At 39.9% G+C, this 13,935-nt stretch overlaps 1 protein-coding gene across 2 annotated transcripts in view; it reads right to left on the bottom strand.

Moving 5' to 3' along the window:
- Positions 1 to 145: 145 nt before the first annotated feature.
- Positions 146 to 13,935, bottom strand: part of MAPK12 (mitogen-activated protein kinase 12) — a 45,417-nt gene continuing 31,627 nt past the window's right edge. For both annotated transcript variants that reach the window (XM_053977161.1, XM_053977164.1), the window contains exon 11: positions 146 to 635. In XM_053977161.1, the coding sequence (XP_053833136.1) occupies positions 556 to 635 (80 nt within the window). In that variant the 3' untranslated portion in view covers positions 146 to 555. The remainder of the gene's footprint in view (positions 636 to 13,935) is intronic.

Raw genomic sequence — 13,935 nt, 5'->3', positions numbered from 1 at the left:
CCCCCTACTGATTCCTCCTTAGCTGCCTTCTTTACTCTAAGTTACTAGTAAAATTATAGTATCTGTTTAAATAAGTAGAAAAAAAAAGACAGCATGCAAGGTCCCAAGAACTAAAATATATATTTAAAACAATTCTTCAGTTTTTCTTCTCATGCTTTGTTGCCAGAATGGTGTTTTTTTCCCAGCAAATGTGGCTCCTCTGTATCCCTTACCTCACCTCAAAGCAGAGGAACTGGATACCTAACCAGGCTGACTTAGGCCTGATAATAGCTTCCCTTTGACAGGTGCTCCATGCATTTCTTCGGAAGTTAGAGGCTGCAGTAAAAGTCCCATCCTTGCTAAATCTATGCAGGTATGTCTGCAGGCCACACTTTCACACAGCTGCTCTTGCTACCATTTTGCAGCGAAACGATTTCACAAAGTTGCTTAACTCAAGAAGAGGCAGGTCCAGGCTGAGCCGACTGCACAGCCCTTTGTCTTGTAATTTTATGAAATTAATCAAATTCTTCTCTGTCTCCAGTGATATTCTTCTGTAATACTTCTCTCATCTGATTGCTATCTGAAAGGAGGTGGCAATATCTCTGGTGAAAGAAGCCTTTCTCTTGCATGTGGAGCATGGTATTTCATGGAGATTTCTAAATGGTATAAAACATAGAGTAAGAAAGAGTATTTGGTCTCTCAATTATTTAGATGTTTTTCTCTCTGTTTTTCTCAGTGACTATCTCACAACCTAAAAGAAAACTTGATTCATCTTAAAACTTGACTCGGCATTGTTACTCCAGCTAAGGAGGGGTTGCTGAGTCTCTAGCTGTGCCCTTGGTGCTGCTCTGCAGGAGGAGGGTGGCTGTGCCCTTCCAGGAGCCTTAAACTAGCCCATGCCTCAGTTGTGCTGGGCTGAGCTCTGGCTGTACCCAAAACCTTGGGTGCTGATTTGAGAGGTCCCCTGAATCACGAGTGATGGACAGAACAGAAGCAAGCATAACGAGAGCTTGAGACAAAGATCATCTAACATAACTATCCTGACAAACTTAGTCTCCACAGGACCGATCTTAGAAATAAATAATTGTGTATCTCTGAGTCAGTTTCCTGCTAGGCTTCCCAGGGAGGAGGTCATTTATGAGCCACTGTAGAGCTGTGCTTTAAAGTTTCTTTTAGCCTCTTAAGAGGCATCCAACTATCTTTTGATGCTTTGCTTTTGGAGAGCTGACTTTTGGTAGACTCAAGGGCTGAAGAATTGTCACCAGTTTCAAGAGAAAAATATGCCTAAATGCTTTTGCTGGATGCCCATGACTGTACTGGGTCCAAGGGTGGTTCTGAAGCGAGATCATTATCCATAATTCAGTAATTTTTGATAGCCATCTTCTGTCAGGAAAGATAATCATTTATGGGAGCTTCTGATTCTCTTCTGGAAGTGACTTGGTTCAAATGGGTGAAATTTCTTACCCTGTGCTATTTTCAGTGTCATAATTTATTAAGGAATTTACCAATTTGATATCCTTTCCACTCCCGGGTCACTTTTAAGTAAGGGACAGTGCTTTTGTTCAGGCCCAATTATTTTGACATTCTTCATGAGCAGATGTTACCCTTGAACTTGGTTTGACAGGAAGCCTTCATAATTTTAATTTTAGCAGGAGTCTTGCAGAACAGTTATTAAAAGTGAGCATGCAGAATAGATTGCCATTGGTTGGAGAGTGCTACAGGTCAGCAGATGTTGGCAGAAGCATAACCTGCAGCACCCATGTTGCTGTACCATAAATTCTCCTTTTCTTTGCAAACACTCAGCTGTTCATTTCGTGGTGGGGAAAAATCATCAAGCAAATATACATACAGATTGATTTTGTGAACACAGTAAATTGTTTTACTGTTGCCACACTATCTAATCATTCAGACTGCACAAAAATTGGTGGCTCAGTATTTCTGTTTGTAGTGATATATGTCTGTAGAGGGTACTTGAACAAAGGCTGACTAAAGTGAAAAAAAGGATTATCATGGCAATTGCAGTGCCTGCATACAGTTAGAGATCTCAAAATCTGGAGTCCAGCTACTGCTCTTTGAGACTTCTGAAGAAAGCCATGTGGTGGTTCCCTTAGCCACAGGCTGTATTTACTGTTCCTGGATATGAGCAAGGGACACCTGCTGATGGACCTTGATAAGAGGAACAGTGGCTGGAGGCTCCCTCCCTGCCCACCTCTGTGTCCTCTCCTTTGACTGTTACCAGGGAGACAGACAGAGATTAACCAGGAGCCACCCATCAGAGCCCAGTAAGAAACAGGATTGAAATTTTCTTCAAAGAAAGCAGGGGGTTGAGAGAAAATTTGCAGATGTAGGGATTTTTGGTTTTAATCTAAACATTTGTTGCAATATTTGGCTGGAGTAATTTTTAACTGGAGTCAATTGCAGAGATGCAAGGCTCCCAGACAAAGATCAAAGCAAGAAGGCAGCGGAGAGGTGGTCCTTGTTCTGATGAAAGCTTTGCTGAACTAACATCTTTAGTCTGCAGTGCAGGATTTACTTCATAACATTTCCTTTGCTTTATTAAAAAAGTAATTAGGCCACATGTGGTATCTGTAAAACAGCAGAGACAGAGTCATGGATGCCTTTGAATGCCTTTGAAAAGGCCTCATTAATTTATTTGTCACAATGGCTTTAGCATTGGTTCAATTTTTAAAGGACATAAATACTATATTTCCTTATAAATCTGTAATGGAAGTTGTTTCAGGCTCACTGCTTTGGCATGCTCAGCACTGCCCTTTCTACTGTCAGCTGATTAACTGAAAGTTTGTTTTAATAGTGAAAGAGAAATTAGATGCTTTGGATGACCCAAACTTAGTTTTTGACTCTGCCACATATCTTCTGGAAGCTTTAACCCTGCTGCACTGTCCTCCTGCACACACAGCTTGTCCTGGTTAACAATGATGGGGTGATGCTGGAGTTAAGCATGTTCAAATATGAAGTGTTCAGATGCTACAGGAATGGAGAGAGGGCATGTAAATACCCACACAGATCCCAGGAGTATCACTCAGAGCACAAGGGTGTTGAATACTATACAAAAACTGGGTAAGTAGCATTTTCTAAGTAGGCCAAGTCAGTCAGGGCCAAAAAAAGGAAAGGGGAAGATGAGATGACTTGCTAACCAGCTAGCAGCTAACACAGGCATACAAATCTGAGCTTTGACATCACCATGTTCATGGACCCATGCAGCTTCTGGAGGTCCTGCCCAGCAATGTTTTGTCAATGCACAGCAGGACAATCTGTGTAAAGTGATTTTAGAGAAAGAACTGAAATCCAGTACTGACCTTCTAGTGGCACACTCACAAAATTGCATTAGGCCATGTCCCAGGTTCTGCACATCAGGGCCTATGGTGAACACCGCATTGGTTAAATGCTGTGTGAAGCTCTTTGCTTTCAAGGTGGATTGAAAACAGGAAACAAATGCTGGCACGGTTGTTGTTTAAAAAGTGGATTTTTGTTTTTAAGGCGTAAAAACCATGGCAATAGTGTTAGTTTTGTTCCAGGGGTAAGCAAATTCCAAAGAAAGGCTTTCAGGTGGGAGCAAAAGACAGTCTATCTGAATTTAAGGTTTTACACTATTGATCATGTGCCAGATGAGCACCTTCCACAAACAGTTGGTAGTAATAGCCATTCTTCTCTGTTCTCCCCCAGGTAAAAAAAAAAAAAAAAAAAAAAAAAAGTATTAGGGTATTTTTATTCCTTGGTTGGTATTTGTTTGCTGCTTTGACTAATATCTTTCTTTTTAGTCTTGAGTCAGCTTTACTGGATTTCAATTTCGTTTTGCTCTGATTTAATTTTGTGAAAGAAGGACTATTTGACAAATGGAGTATCATGTATTTCAGGCACAATTTCTGACACAGAAAAGCTCCTCCTTTCTTTTAGACCTAAGCAGCTTTTGCAGTCTTTTGGCAACTGGGCTGATGCTGGTTTTCCCTCTATCAAATTTCTATCATAGCTGCGTCCTCTGTCATGTATTTTCTGTCACAAACAGCTCCAAATGAAATAAAAAGTGGAGTTAAACACAGAGCTCACCGAATTGTTTCTAAACCTCCGTGAACATAAGGGAATACAAGTAGGCTCGAACTCTTTCATAGGGAAACAGGGCAACAGCTGTTTGGGCTACAAGTAAACATTACATACCAACTATTTGTAGTCCATTGAGAAAGTAAACATCGTCACCTTGTCTATTCCCCCTCCCCGATTCTTTCTTTGTCTGCGGTCTGTAGCCAACTAGTGATCATCGAGATAAGACAAAAACACATTAAGTCTTGAAAATCGTGTCTGGCTTCTAGCTGCCACTGGAGATAGCTCTATCAGTTAAACAAGTAAAACCCCGGGAGAGAGCTCTGCTGACTCCAGCACGCCTGGAGCCCATCCCTTTTAAGTCGCTTGGCAGTATTTCGCATTTAACTTTCTGTGTATCCCAGCCACCCGCAGGAAATGCTCTTGGCTTCTGACGTCTTCACAACACTTGGCAGGCCAGGCTTGATTCACTTTAACACTATGGGAAGCAGCTGACCTGAAGCCCCTGTTTAAAAGGCAAACTTCAGCCTAAATACTTTGTTGAATAAGCAAAATTTAAATAATTTCTGTAACATTTCACAAATACACAGCTGTGCTTCAAACACCTGAATTAGATATAATGGCCAAATCTTCTCTAAGCAAGATTCCCTCTGGCATTTGCATATTTTTTTTTCTTGAATAATGTAAATTCATAAAATTTTTCATAGATTCATAAAATCATTTAGGTTGGAAAGGACCTTTAAGACCACCAAGTCCAGCCATAAACCTAACACTGCAAAGTCCCACTACACCACATCCCTAAATGTCACATCTACATGTCTTTTGAATACTCCCAGGGAACACAACTCAACCACTTCCCTGGGCAGGCTGTTGCAACACCTGGTAACTCTTTCCATGAAGACATATTTCTTCATATCCAGTGTAAATCTACTCTCTGGCACACCTTGATGGCATAATGTAATCTCATTCCAGACACTGAATATGTGTTTAAATCTAAATAATCAAAGCAAACGTTCCTGTGGCAAATGTTCTTGGTGAAACCAAAGACTTATCAAGAAATAGTCGAAGTAACACCCTGGACATGAATTTGAGCTTCTGATCATTAGAACCCTGACAGCTTTTTTCTTTTTTTTTTTTTTTTTTTTTTTTTTTTTTTTTAACAAATTTCTGTCCAAACCAGGATTCATATTATTTTTAAGACTGTAGAATGGAATTTTAAAATTTCAAAAAGAAAATATATTTTCTTGCTAAATCTTAGCTTTAGGTTTCTATGTTAGTGTAGTTTTGGAAATAAATTTATTACTCTGGGCTTTCTAACAAAACAACATTTGCAAACTCTTTAATTCAAGTACAGAGGTGTGTACTAAACTCTAAACTCTATTCAAAACAAATAGTTGTGTCCTGAACTCTAATGTGTATATAGACAATATTCAAAAACTTCTTGGGATTCTGAGAAAATATATTTTTAACTGTGGCAATTACAAATTACAAGAGTAACTGCTTCACAAATCAGTGTGTCCATTCACAGGGTATGGTATATAATTTTTACCTGACAGCTATACAAATATTATATGGGAATAGTTCTTTTCTGTTCTGCACCATGAACTATGTGCTCAAAGACTAAGGATTACTCACTGACAGTGTGAATATTTTTTTTCACTCTCCGTATTTTAGATATTACCTTACCCATACCTTTTGGACAAGGATGACCTCAAAAGGGAGTCTTTTGAAGCCTTTAAGGCACCTTCCTATCCTGACTAAAGACACACAATTGCAGCTGCCACTAATCTACTTTTTTTCAGTACTCCTCATATATCAAGGAACTCAAAACATTTTTCAAGGTTCAATGAATGAAGAAACTGGCCTTATGTGTAACCTGTTTTGACTACAAATGTTAGCCAAATCACACCCCTGTGTGAGGAGTGAAGAATTTGAGAGACAGCAGGAGGGCAGCACTGTGGCAGACAACTGGCAGGTCCATACCAGGCATTAGGTGGATCATCATGGGCAGGTCTAGATTTCAAATGTGATAATGGCTTCACGGACACTACTTTTTGATTTGAACCTTTATGATTTTCTCTCTATTATCATGCAGGGATGGTATCTCTTTAAATACTGTCTAAGTCTTTTTGTCTGTCTGAGAAAACATCTAGAACAGTTTTGTAAAAGTAAGTGGATTCTGCATCTTGTATTATTATTAAATCTTTTTATATGCACTTTAATGGTGAATGCACAGTGCCTTCCTGTAACACTGATGTTGGGCCTGCAAAATCTGTAAAACCTCAGCAACTGTTCCTATAAAGACAATTCATATTGCCACAACCATTCCCACAGCAAGCCTGAGAGTTAGAGAATCAACCACTTCATCCCCTCCCCTCTGTTTTGTGGGACAGCCTCATCGGTATTCATGAAAGTCTTTAAGTTCTCTGCAGACACGAGGATAATTCAATTTGAAAGAACCCAAAAAACAAAAACCAAACAAACCACAAATCAGTCTTTAAAGAGAAAGCATAGATGCTATATGTTATACAAAAAGCTAGGGAAGAAAAAATATCTTCTCTTTCTCTGAGCCTTGGGGCAGCTGGCAGACTCCTTCTTTTTCTCTGTGATGGCTTATGTTGCCTCTGTTGACATCAAAGACATTTGGTTTCTATTACCCTATCTCAAAGATAAATTCACTGATAAAGGAGTCTCCACCCTAATGATTAAACTCTATTTGGATTTCAATACCTGGGCAGAGCCCCTGAGCCAGCAGACCAGGATTAGAGGGTCCAAGACTTCAGACTTCAGCGCCCATTTGCTAATCTGGGTGCAGAGTGTGGGGCCTGCCTGTGACATGTTATATCCCTTGGTCTTCACAGCCCTTTACCTTCATTGCAGGGCAACCATTTTCTTCCACTGGAGCTACTGGGAAGTGAAATGGGTGAATCCATCCTAAATAGCTACACAACAAGAAGAGCTGAGTAAATAAGAAAAAACGTAGAGCAATAGTTCAGAAATAGCTCAAAATCAAACAGTACCTAAATGATCTCTAAAACTATGGTTTACTTCTAATTAGTACATGAAACTCAGGGAGGCACAACCAGAGAAATAATTAAATTGACAGTTAGACAGAGGCTGATGGTTTTTTTAGTCTTAAGATCCATTTTCATTCTCTAAATAGCATTAAAGGTTTCATGCTGGTTGCAGTGATCAAAGATTGATAACTCTCTCCACAGGAGGCTCCTTTCATTATGGAAACCATAGAGGAGCAAATACTTTAGAGGGGAAGGTATTTTGAAATTAGAGTGGAGCATCCAGAGAAAAAGGATTTGTGATTGCAGCTCTAGTTTCCCACCATAAAAGGTGCATGCTTGCCCGACAGCTTCCTCTGCTTTCTTCCTTTGCTCTTACATCTGTCTGATAAAGGTGATAACAGCTATTGCCACTCCCCATAAGCCTTGTTACATCTACATCTCTACTACAGCATTACTAATGTTAAATGTATTGGGACAGGAGACCTTTGAATTGTTTGGTGAGAGAGAAAACTACTTTTAGAAACATCCACAGAAAATGCTATGTGTTTCTCTTCATGCTGAGTAGCATTTTTCTCCCTGATATTCTAGCAAAATGAAACAGAGGTACTGGAGTTACTGACAGGTTCTGTACCTAAGGAAGGCAAAGACAGTTTCCATAATCCATGACTATACCCTGGAAGGCAATATTCTGCTTGCTTTGCTTATGCTGAGTGTTAGAATCCATCCTATTGATGTCAGTGTGTTATGGCAGACCTTTATGTGAGCAAAATTGACAAAGGTGGCCAGCATACACAGATCACTCCATCACTCTTTTTGGTGAATTATCTTTCACAACGTTCTATAAAATGTTTGGTTTTGGTCCATGATGTTGAAAAAGCATTCAGTATGGGAAGTACTTTCCCTGCCATAGAGTTGGCTCAATAAAGCAACCTCATCCTAATATCCTGGCTTCAGCAAGGGATGCTGCAGATGCATATGCTAATCTTTAAAGGAACAAACCACTTCTGTCCCTGTGCTTACTGAAGTCTTTACACAGCAATTCTGTCCCAACACTCCAGTGGGAGAAGTCTGCTTGGGTCCATGGCCACACATGTGAGGACATTCACTTGGTTACTTATTTCTTTGAGGATTAGCTGTATTTGATTTTCTTGGTTGGAATACTGCTTGAGTAGATAAAACTAACACAGAAAAATAAGGGGAATTAGTGCTTCAAAATTTGCCTACTTCCAAGTTTTCATTTTTCTCTTTTCTAAGAGAAAAGGACCATTTGTGGTAGAGGCCCTTCACAAGCAGCCCTACTGTCATGCCCTTGTTTACTAAGGTCTAACAAGAAGAGAGAGATTTAGTCTTCTTTAAAATTCCTAGCTGATCACAAAGGATGTATGAACCAGCTGATGATGTCACAACACCATATTAGAGAAGATTTTATTAACCCTAAACAGCCCTCAGGCATCCACTGGTATGAATTTGATACATTAAGGCAAGTCAGTGTGTGGGACACAGCAATGCGCTCTGCTTGCTCAGCTCAGCTCTTCAGCCTTTCCTGAGCATTTTCTCATGGGAAGTCATGCTTACCCCACTGCTAAGATCTGAGGTTACAGCATAAAGGGAATGTTCCCTGTACATAAATAATTTACGTCTCAAATTACTCTAATGATACCAAACACTAGTTAAACTTCTGGAAGACACACAGCAAGTTTGTAACATTAATCATATCAAATCCAGGTGATCAAAACTGCTAACCCATCCATAAAGCATAAGAGGCCATAAAACCCATTGAGAAACCTAAGGAAACATAATTAATGTTCTGTTTTAAAGACTTAGAATGGCAATACTGAGTAGAAAAAGTAATTATAGTTATAGTGAGCTGCTCATTAAGAGAATCACACGTGTTTCATTGAGTCTCCAAATATTCACTCATTTTTGCATGGCCATAGTTTCACATCTGTTCTGGAAAATTCAGTAATCTGAATGTAAAGCATTACCAGAGTGCTCACCCCGTATGGGTAAGCATGAGTCATGCTTGAAGTCTGTGAGGTGACATGAGACCTAGAGTTTATATGTGTGCCTGGTGACCTAGCCCTCCCACTCTGCCAGCAGGCAGGACTTGATCTCAGTGTTCACAATATTCTCACTGCTGTGGTTTTACTGTTCTGATGAGTCTGATTGTTTATTGACAATATTAGTAATGCCTTCAAAAAAATCTTCTGCACTGTATTTTCTTTCTTCAAAGGAAATCTGCGCTCTCTTGCATGAATTTTCTTTCCTATCTAATAATTACCTTTTGCACTAATGCATCATGTATGAAAAATTTCATTAATGATGTTGTCATAATACTTAGTCCAAATGGAGACTCACAGCAACTTACAGTAGCTTTGCTAACAGCACAGAAATATTTATTCATTCCATTTATTATAGAGCACTGCCAACAAATCTTTTCACCTTGACCCTAATTTAATGTAAACCACTGCATCTAGGGCAGGGCAGATGGCAGGGGCAACTGGGGACAGCCCTAGCCCTGGGTGTGGGGCACCTCCCTGGGGATGGGGACAGGCCAGACCAGGACATCAGCCTGCAAGTGGAAGTGGTTTGGTGGGACCCATGGCCAGGGACACGGCTGCAGGGCAGCCAGAAGCTGCACTCAGGCAGGGCCAAGGCAAGAGCCTCTGCTGGAAGCAGCTCCCCCCATCAGGGTTTGCTCCCCCAGTGCCTGGGAGCCTCCCCCCAATGTCACTATGGGGAAGGGGCCACCCTTGCTGCAGTGGCTCTGAGCTGGCCCCCAGTCTCAGCAGCCCAAGCTTGGTGACCTCCTGCAGACTCTCTCATAACCCTTACAGCAGAGCTCACCATCAGGCTTGCCCAAACAACCACCACACAAAGGCTGCATTGTTACTCTTTTACAGCTGGAGAACAACAGACAAGAGATGACAGCCATATGCACCCATCAGTTTGGCTGAGCACAATTTTCCAGGCACTGCTGGCTCTCTGGCCATGTCAGTGCTAGTAAAAGAACCATGCCCACAGCACTTTGCTGGATCTATTGCTTTAGAGAAGACTTGAGTGAATGTTTTTCTGATTACATTTCTTGGCTGTATTTTTTCTCCTTGCAGTAGAGCACTACTATTTTTATGAAAAAAAAACAAACAAACAAACAAAAAAAACCACCAACTTGGCTCAAACCCAAAAATGTAAGGAGTTACATAGGAACAGCAAAATGTCTGGGCACATGCCAAAGTGTGCTACTTGTCAGCAGGAACTATCATGTATAAATGGGACTTCAAAAATGCCTAAAAAACCTGCTGTTGCCCAGGCCCCTGTGGACTAAATGCCCATGGTTTTCCAGGCAGTACAATTTTACTGTTATCAGCTGTGATATAACAATGCTACAGTAATAGTGAATTTCCCATTAGTATCAGAGTGAAGTGGATTAGGTGTTGGTATTACAAGTATCACTCTAACAGGAGCCTCACAGCTGCTGGCACCAAGCAAACACAGCAAGAGACTTTACCTGCTCCCCAGGAGCATGTACTCCCACTGAGTGGTAAAACCAAGAACATTCTCAAACAGGACCTGAGCAATTCCATTCCTTGCATTTCATCTGTTTCACTGGCAGTCTATTTTGCTTCTCAAAGATAACAGCATATTCAAAATGCTTCAATGAAAGGTGTAAGAGCTGCATGCCTGGATCACTCTAACTTTGCTGGGAAATGTACCTCATTGCTTACTCGTGAAGCAGACCACAAACTAGAAAACTCCTGGCTAGAAAAGTAACAAGGCAAAGCATAAAGGAGCTCCCATTACAGAGTAAAACAGCAGCAGACAAAAATGATGAATCATTTAAACACTTTCCTTGTCCCCACTCACCTCCTTGTGGGATGCTGTTCCTGGTAGCTAAAAAACCATACATCAGTCCCATGCCTCAGAGCTGCAGATGGTTGTTAGATGAAAATGCAGTTTTCAGATATTTCTACTCCACAGGCTACAAATGATCTGGGCACAAGAGCTGCTCATTAAGTGCTCCATGAAGTTTCAAAGTGTCTGTATGATGGAAGTCCTCTGCCCTTGATCTTTCTCCAACTCAGGCTTCTGAATTCTTATGAATACTTAGGAGATTTTAAGTGCTGCTGTGCATTAAACTGCTTCTGGTATAGTTTGGCTTATACAACCAGTTGCCACCAGTGTATGCAGGAGATGGAGAATTAATCAGCAGAGACAGCAGGTGTTTTGAGCCCCTATTCTTTTCTGTGGTCCCTGCAGGGACCATCAAAATACATGGCTATTTTATACCAAGATCCAGTGAATGACAGCATCTAACAGATGCCTCATTCTTTGAGAACCTCAGTTGTAACAGACCAGAAGCATCTGGTATTCACTTCTGAACAGCAGATCAGAAAGTAGGAAACTCAAAGAATCCCACCCAGCTCATATGCCCAGTAATTCCCAATCCAGAACAAAGTGCATCTTCTGAGCACATTTTGCAGGACACATTAGCATGCACCTCAGTGATATCCTATTTAAAAAAAAAAAAAAGACAATCAAGAAAGGAAGTTGTGAACCACATCTGGCCCACAATAACACATTATCAAAAAGCGACATTTGGTGAGTCTTCAGTGCAACAAAGACTAATACTTAAATGGACAATCTTGCTCTAAAATAGTCAGGGAGCATGTGAGCCCCATACATCTTTATTGGAATTCTGTTAACTCAAACTTCCCTGTCCAACTCAAAGATATATATGCTTGATGACCATCAGTCTGACTTTGGCTTTTAAAATCAGGCTGAGAAATGCAACTGCATTTAAGAATCAAAATCCTGTCCTTCAGAACAAAGCAAGAGATGTCTGGTAAAATCCAGGAAGCTGTTAAGAAATAATTTGGTGCAGTAGTACAGTCAGATCAGCTCTGTGGCAACTCTGGGTTCAGAAAATGGAAGAAAGATTAGCATCTGACTAGCTTCCAAAAGAAACTGTATCAGCAGCTAATATTACATTAAATGTACCTACAATACTAATTTCATACAGATCCCTTTACCAAAAATAATATTTTCAGTACTGATTATACATCTGGGGAAAATAAGACCATTATTGTGCAAAAAACAAACTCATAATCTTTATTTGTCACAACACATTTCATATACATGCCGAATGTATTTACATTTTTCTTTTAAGGCAAACAGAAATTGTGTTCTTATACCTGAGTTGCTTAGCACCACTAAGAATAGCAAATAAAAACTTAGGAACTGTTGTCTCTCCCTTTGAAGTAGCAGCTGCTTCCGCTGCAAAGTATTTCTGCTTTCACCTCACAGTTCTTTTAATGATCTCTATTGCCTCTTGGAGCCATTTCTGCAGAATTCAATCTCTTCACAGAAACTTGACCAACTTGATGCTGCCTTTGCCATTTGCTGACAGCACAGCAGTACTTCTGTTTTTGCTGATATATGCATCAAGGTCTTCAGTTACTTTAAGAGTAACTCTCTACTACCAAGAAAAGCTAACACTATCTTTTTATGTCTTTCTCATGTGTGCTGGCTGCTTCCCCGATGCTAAGTTAAAATTAAGAAAGGGAAAAGTTCACCTCAGCCAGTGGAGGATTTTAGGGCTTGACTTTGGAAATGCCTGCTGAAGCGTTAGCCTTTAGGAAGAAAATGCAAAACAGTTTTTCAATTAAAATTGTTCCCTCCTAGTCTGACTAACATTTGAGCCTTCTGCATATCTCCAGACTTTAGGCATTTGCTAGAATTTAGGACGTTGAAATCCATTTAAAATATAGAGGCAGCATTTTCAAGTAAGTGTTTGACATTTTTCATTTCCCATTGACTCGGTCTATCAACACCACTAATTCCAAGAGGCACTTTTCTCCTATGACTTTTAAGAAGACAAAAGAACAAGATCCTAAGAGAAAACATCTATTCTGTAAAATATAAAGTTTCTATTTAACACAGAAGTGTAGACCAAGCAGAAAGTCCAGAATGCAAAATGGCGTATGACTCTTAAGTATGCCTTACTCTGTGAGAAACCTGTAGTTTGGAAGAATATTTTGATTCAATATACATTCTCTATGCTTTTTTTTTTGTGCATTCCTGAAACTCTAGCTTTTAATGACTTGTCAAACACATGAATTTAAGGTTTCTGTTACTATTTAGTCTCTTTAGGTGCCCACCTCAGCTAACCAACTCTCATCACAAACAATTTTTAAACAAATGCCAGTATTTATAGGTGTTTAGTTCAAACATTCATTGAGAGAAACACAGTAACTGTGCCTTTATTAAACATATGGTTTATATTGGATATTAAAGCAAAAAACAAAACAAAACAAAACAAAACAAGTAATTTCTTGTTTTTTTCCAGTTACTACCTGCTAAGATCAAATGCCTTCTTTCACATTCACTTCACTCAGTAGTAACACACCACAGTGTATTACATTGGGAATAACCCACATCCAAACAGTCAACTGTGAAGATACTACCTTTAAAAAAGACAAGCAATTTCACAGAGAAATTCTTCACAAAGGTTTGCTAATTCTTTTTCCTGTCTCTCAGATTCCCTTACAAACAAAGCACCTAGGAAAATACAGTAACAGGACAGTAAGAGGAACTCAGGAAGCATCTAACCAATCTATCCCATCAGGAAGGTGACTCCTTCTGCTAACGTACCTCTCAACAAAATGTCTGAATGTTTTTCCAAGTAAGATGAGTTCAAATGTTAAAAAAAGGGAATAATTATTATTCTTCACCTGGTAACAGCTTTGTACACTGTGAAAAAACCAGCTTGCTGCAGGTATTCCCAACGAAGAGCTGCAGTGTATCATTTTGGTCCTCATTTCATTTTCTATAAAGTGACCCACATGCAGCTTTATTTTTAAAATTAGCACTGCTGATTGTCTGA

Source organism: Vidua macroura, chromosome 5 (genome assembly GCF_024509145.1).
Source record: "Vidua macroura isolate BioBank_ID:100142 chromosome 5, ASM2450914v1, whole genome shotgun sequence".
In the NCBI taxonomy this organism is placed as follows: Eukaryota; Metazoa; Chordata; class Aves; order Passeriformes; family Viduidae; genus Vidua; species Vidua macroura.
Note: the sequence above shows the minus strand (reverse complement) of the source record. Positions and strands in the feature narration are given on the sequence as shown.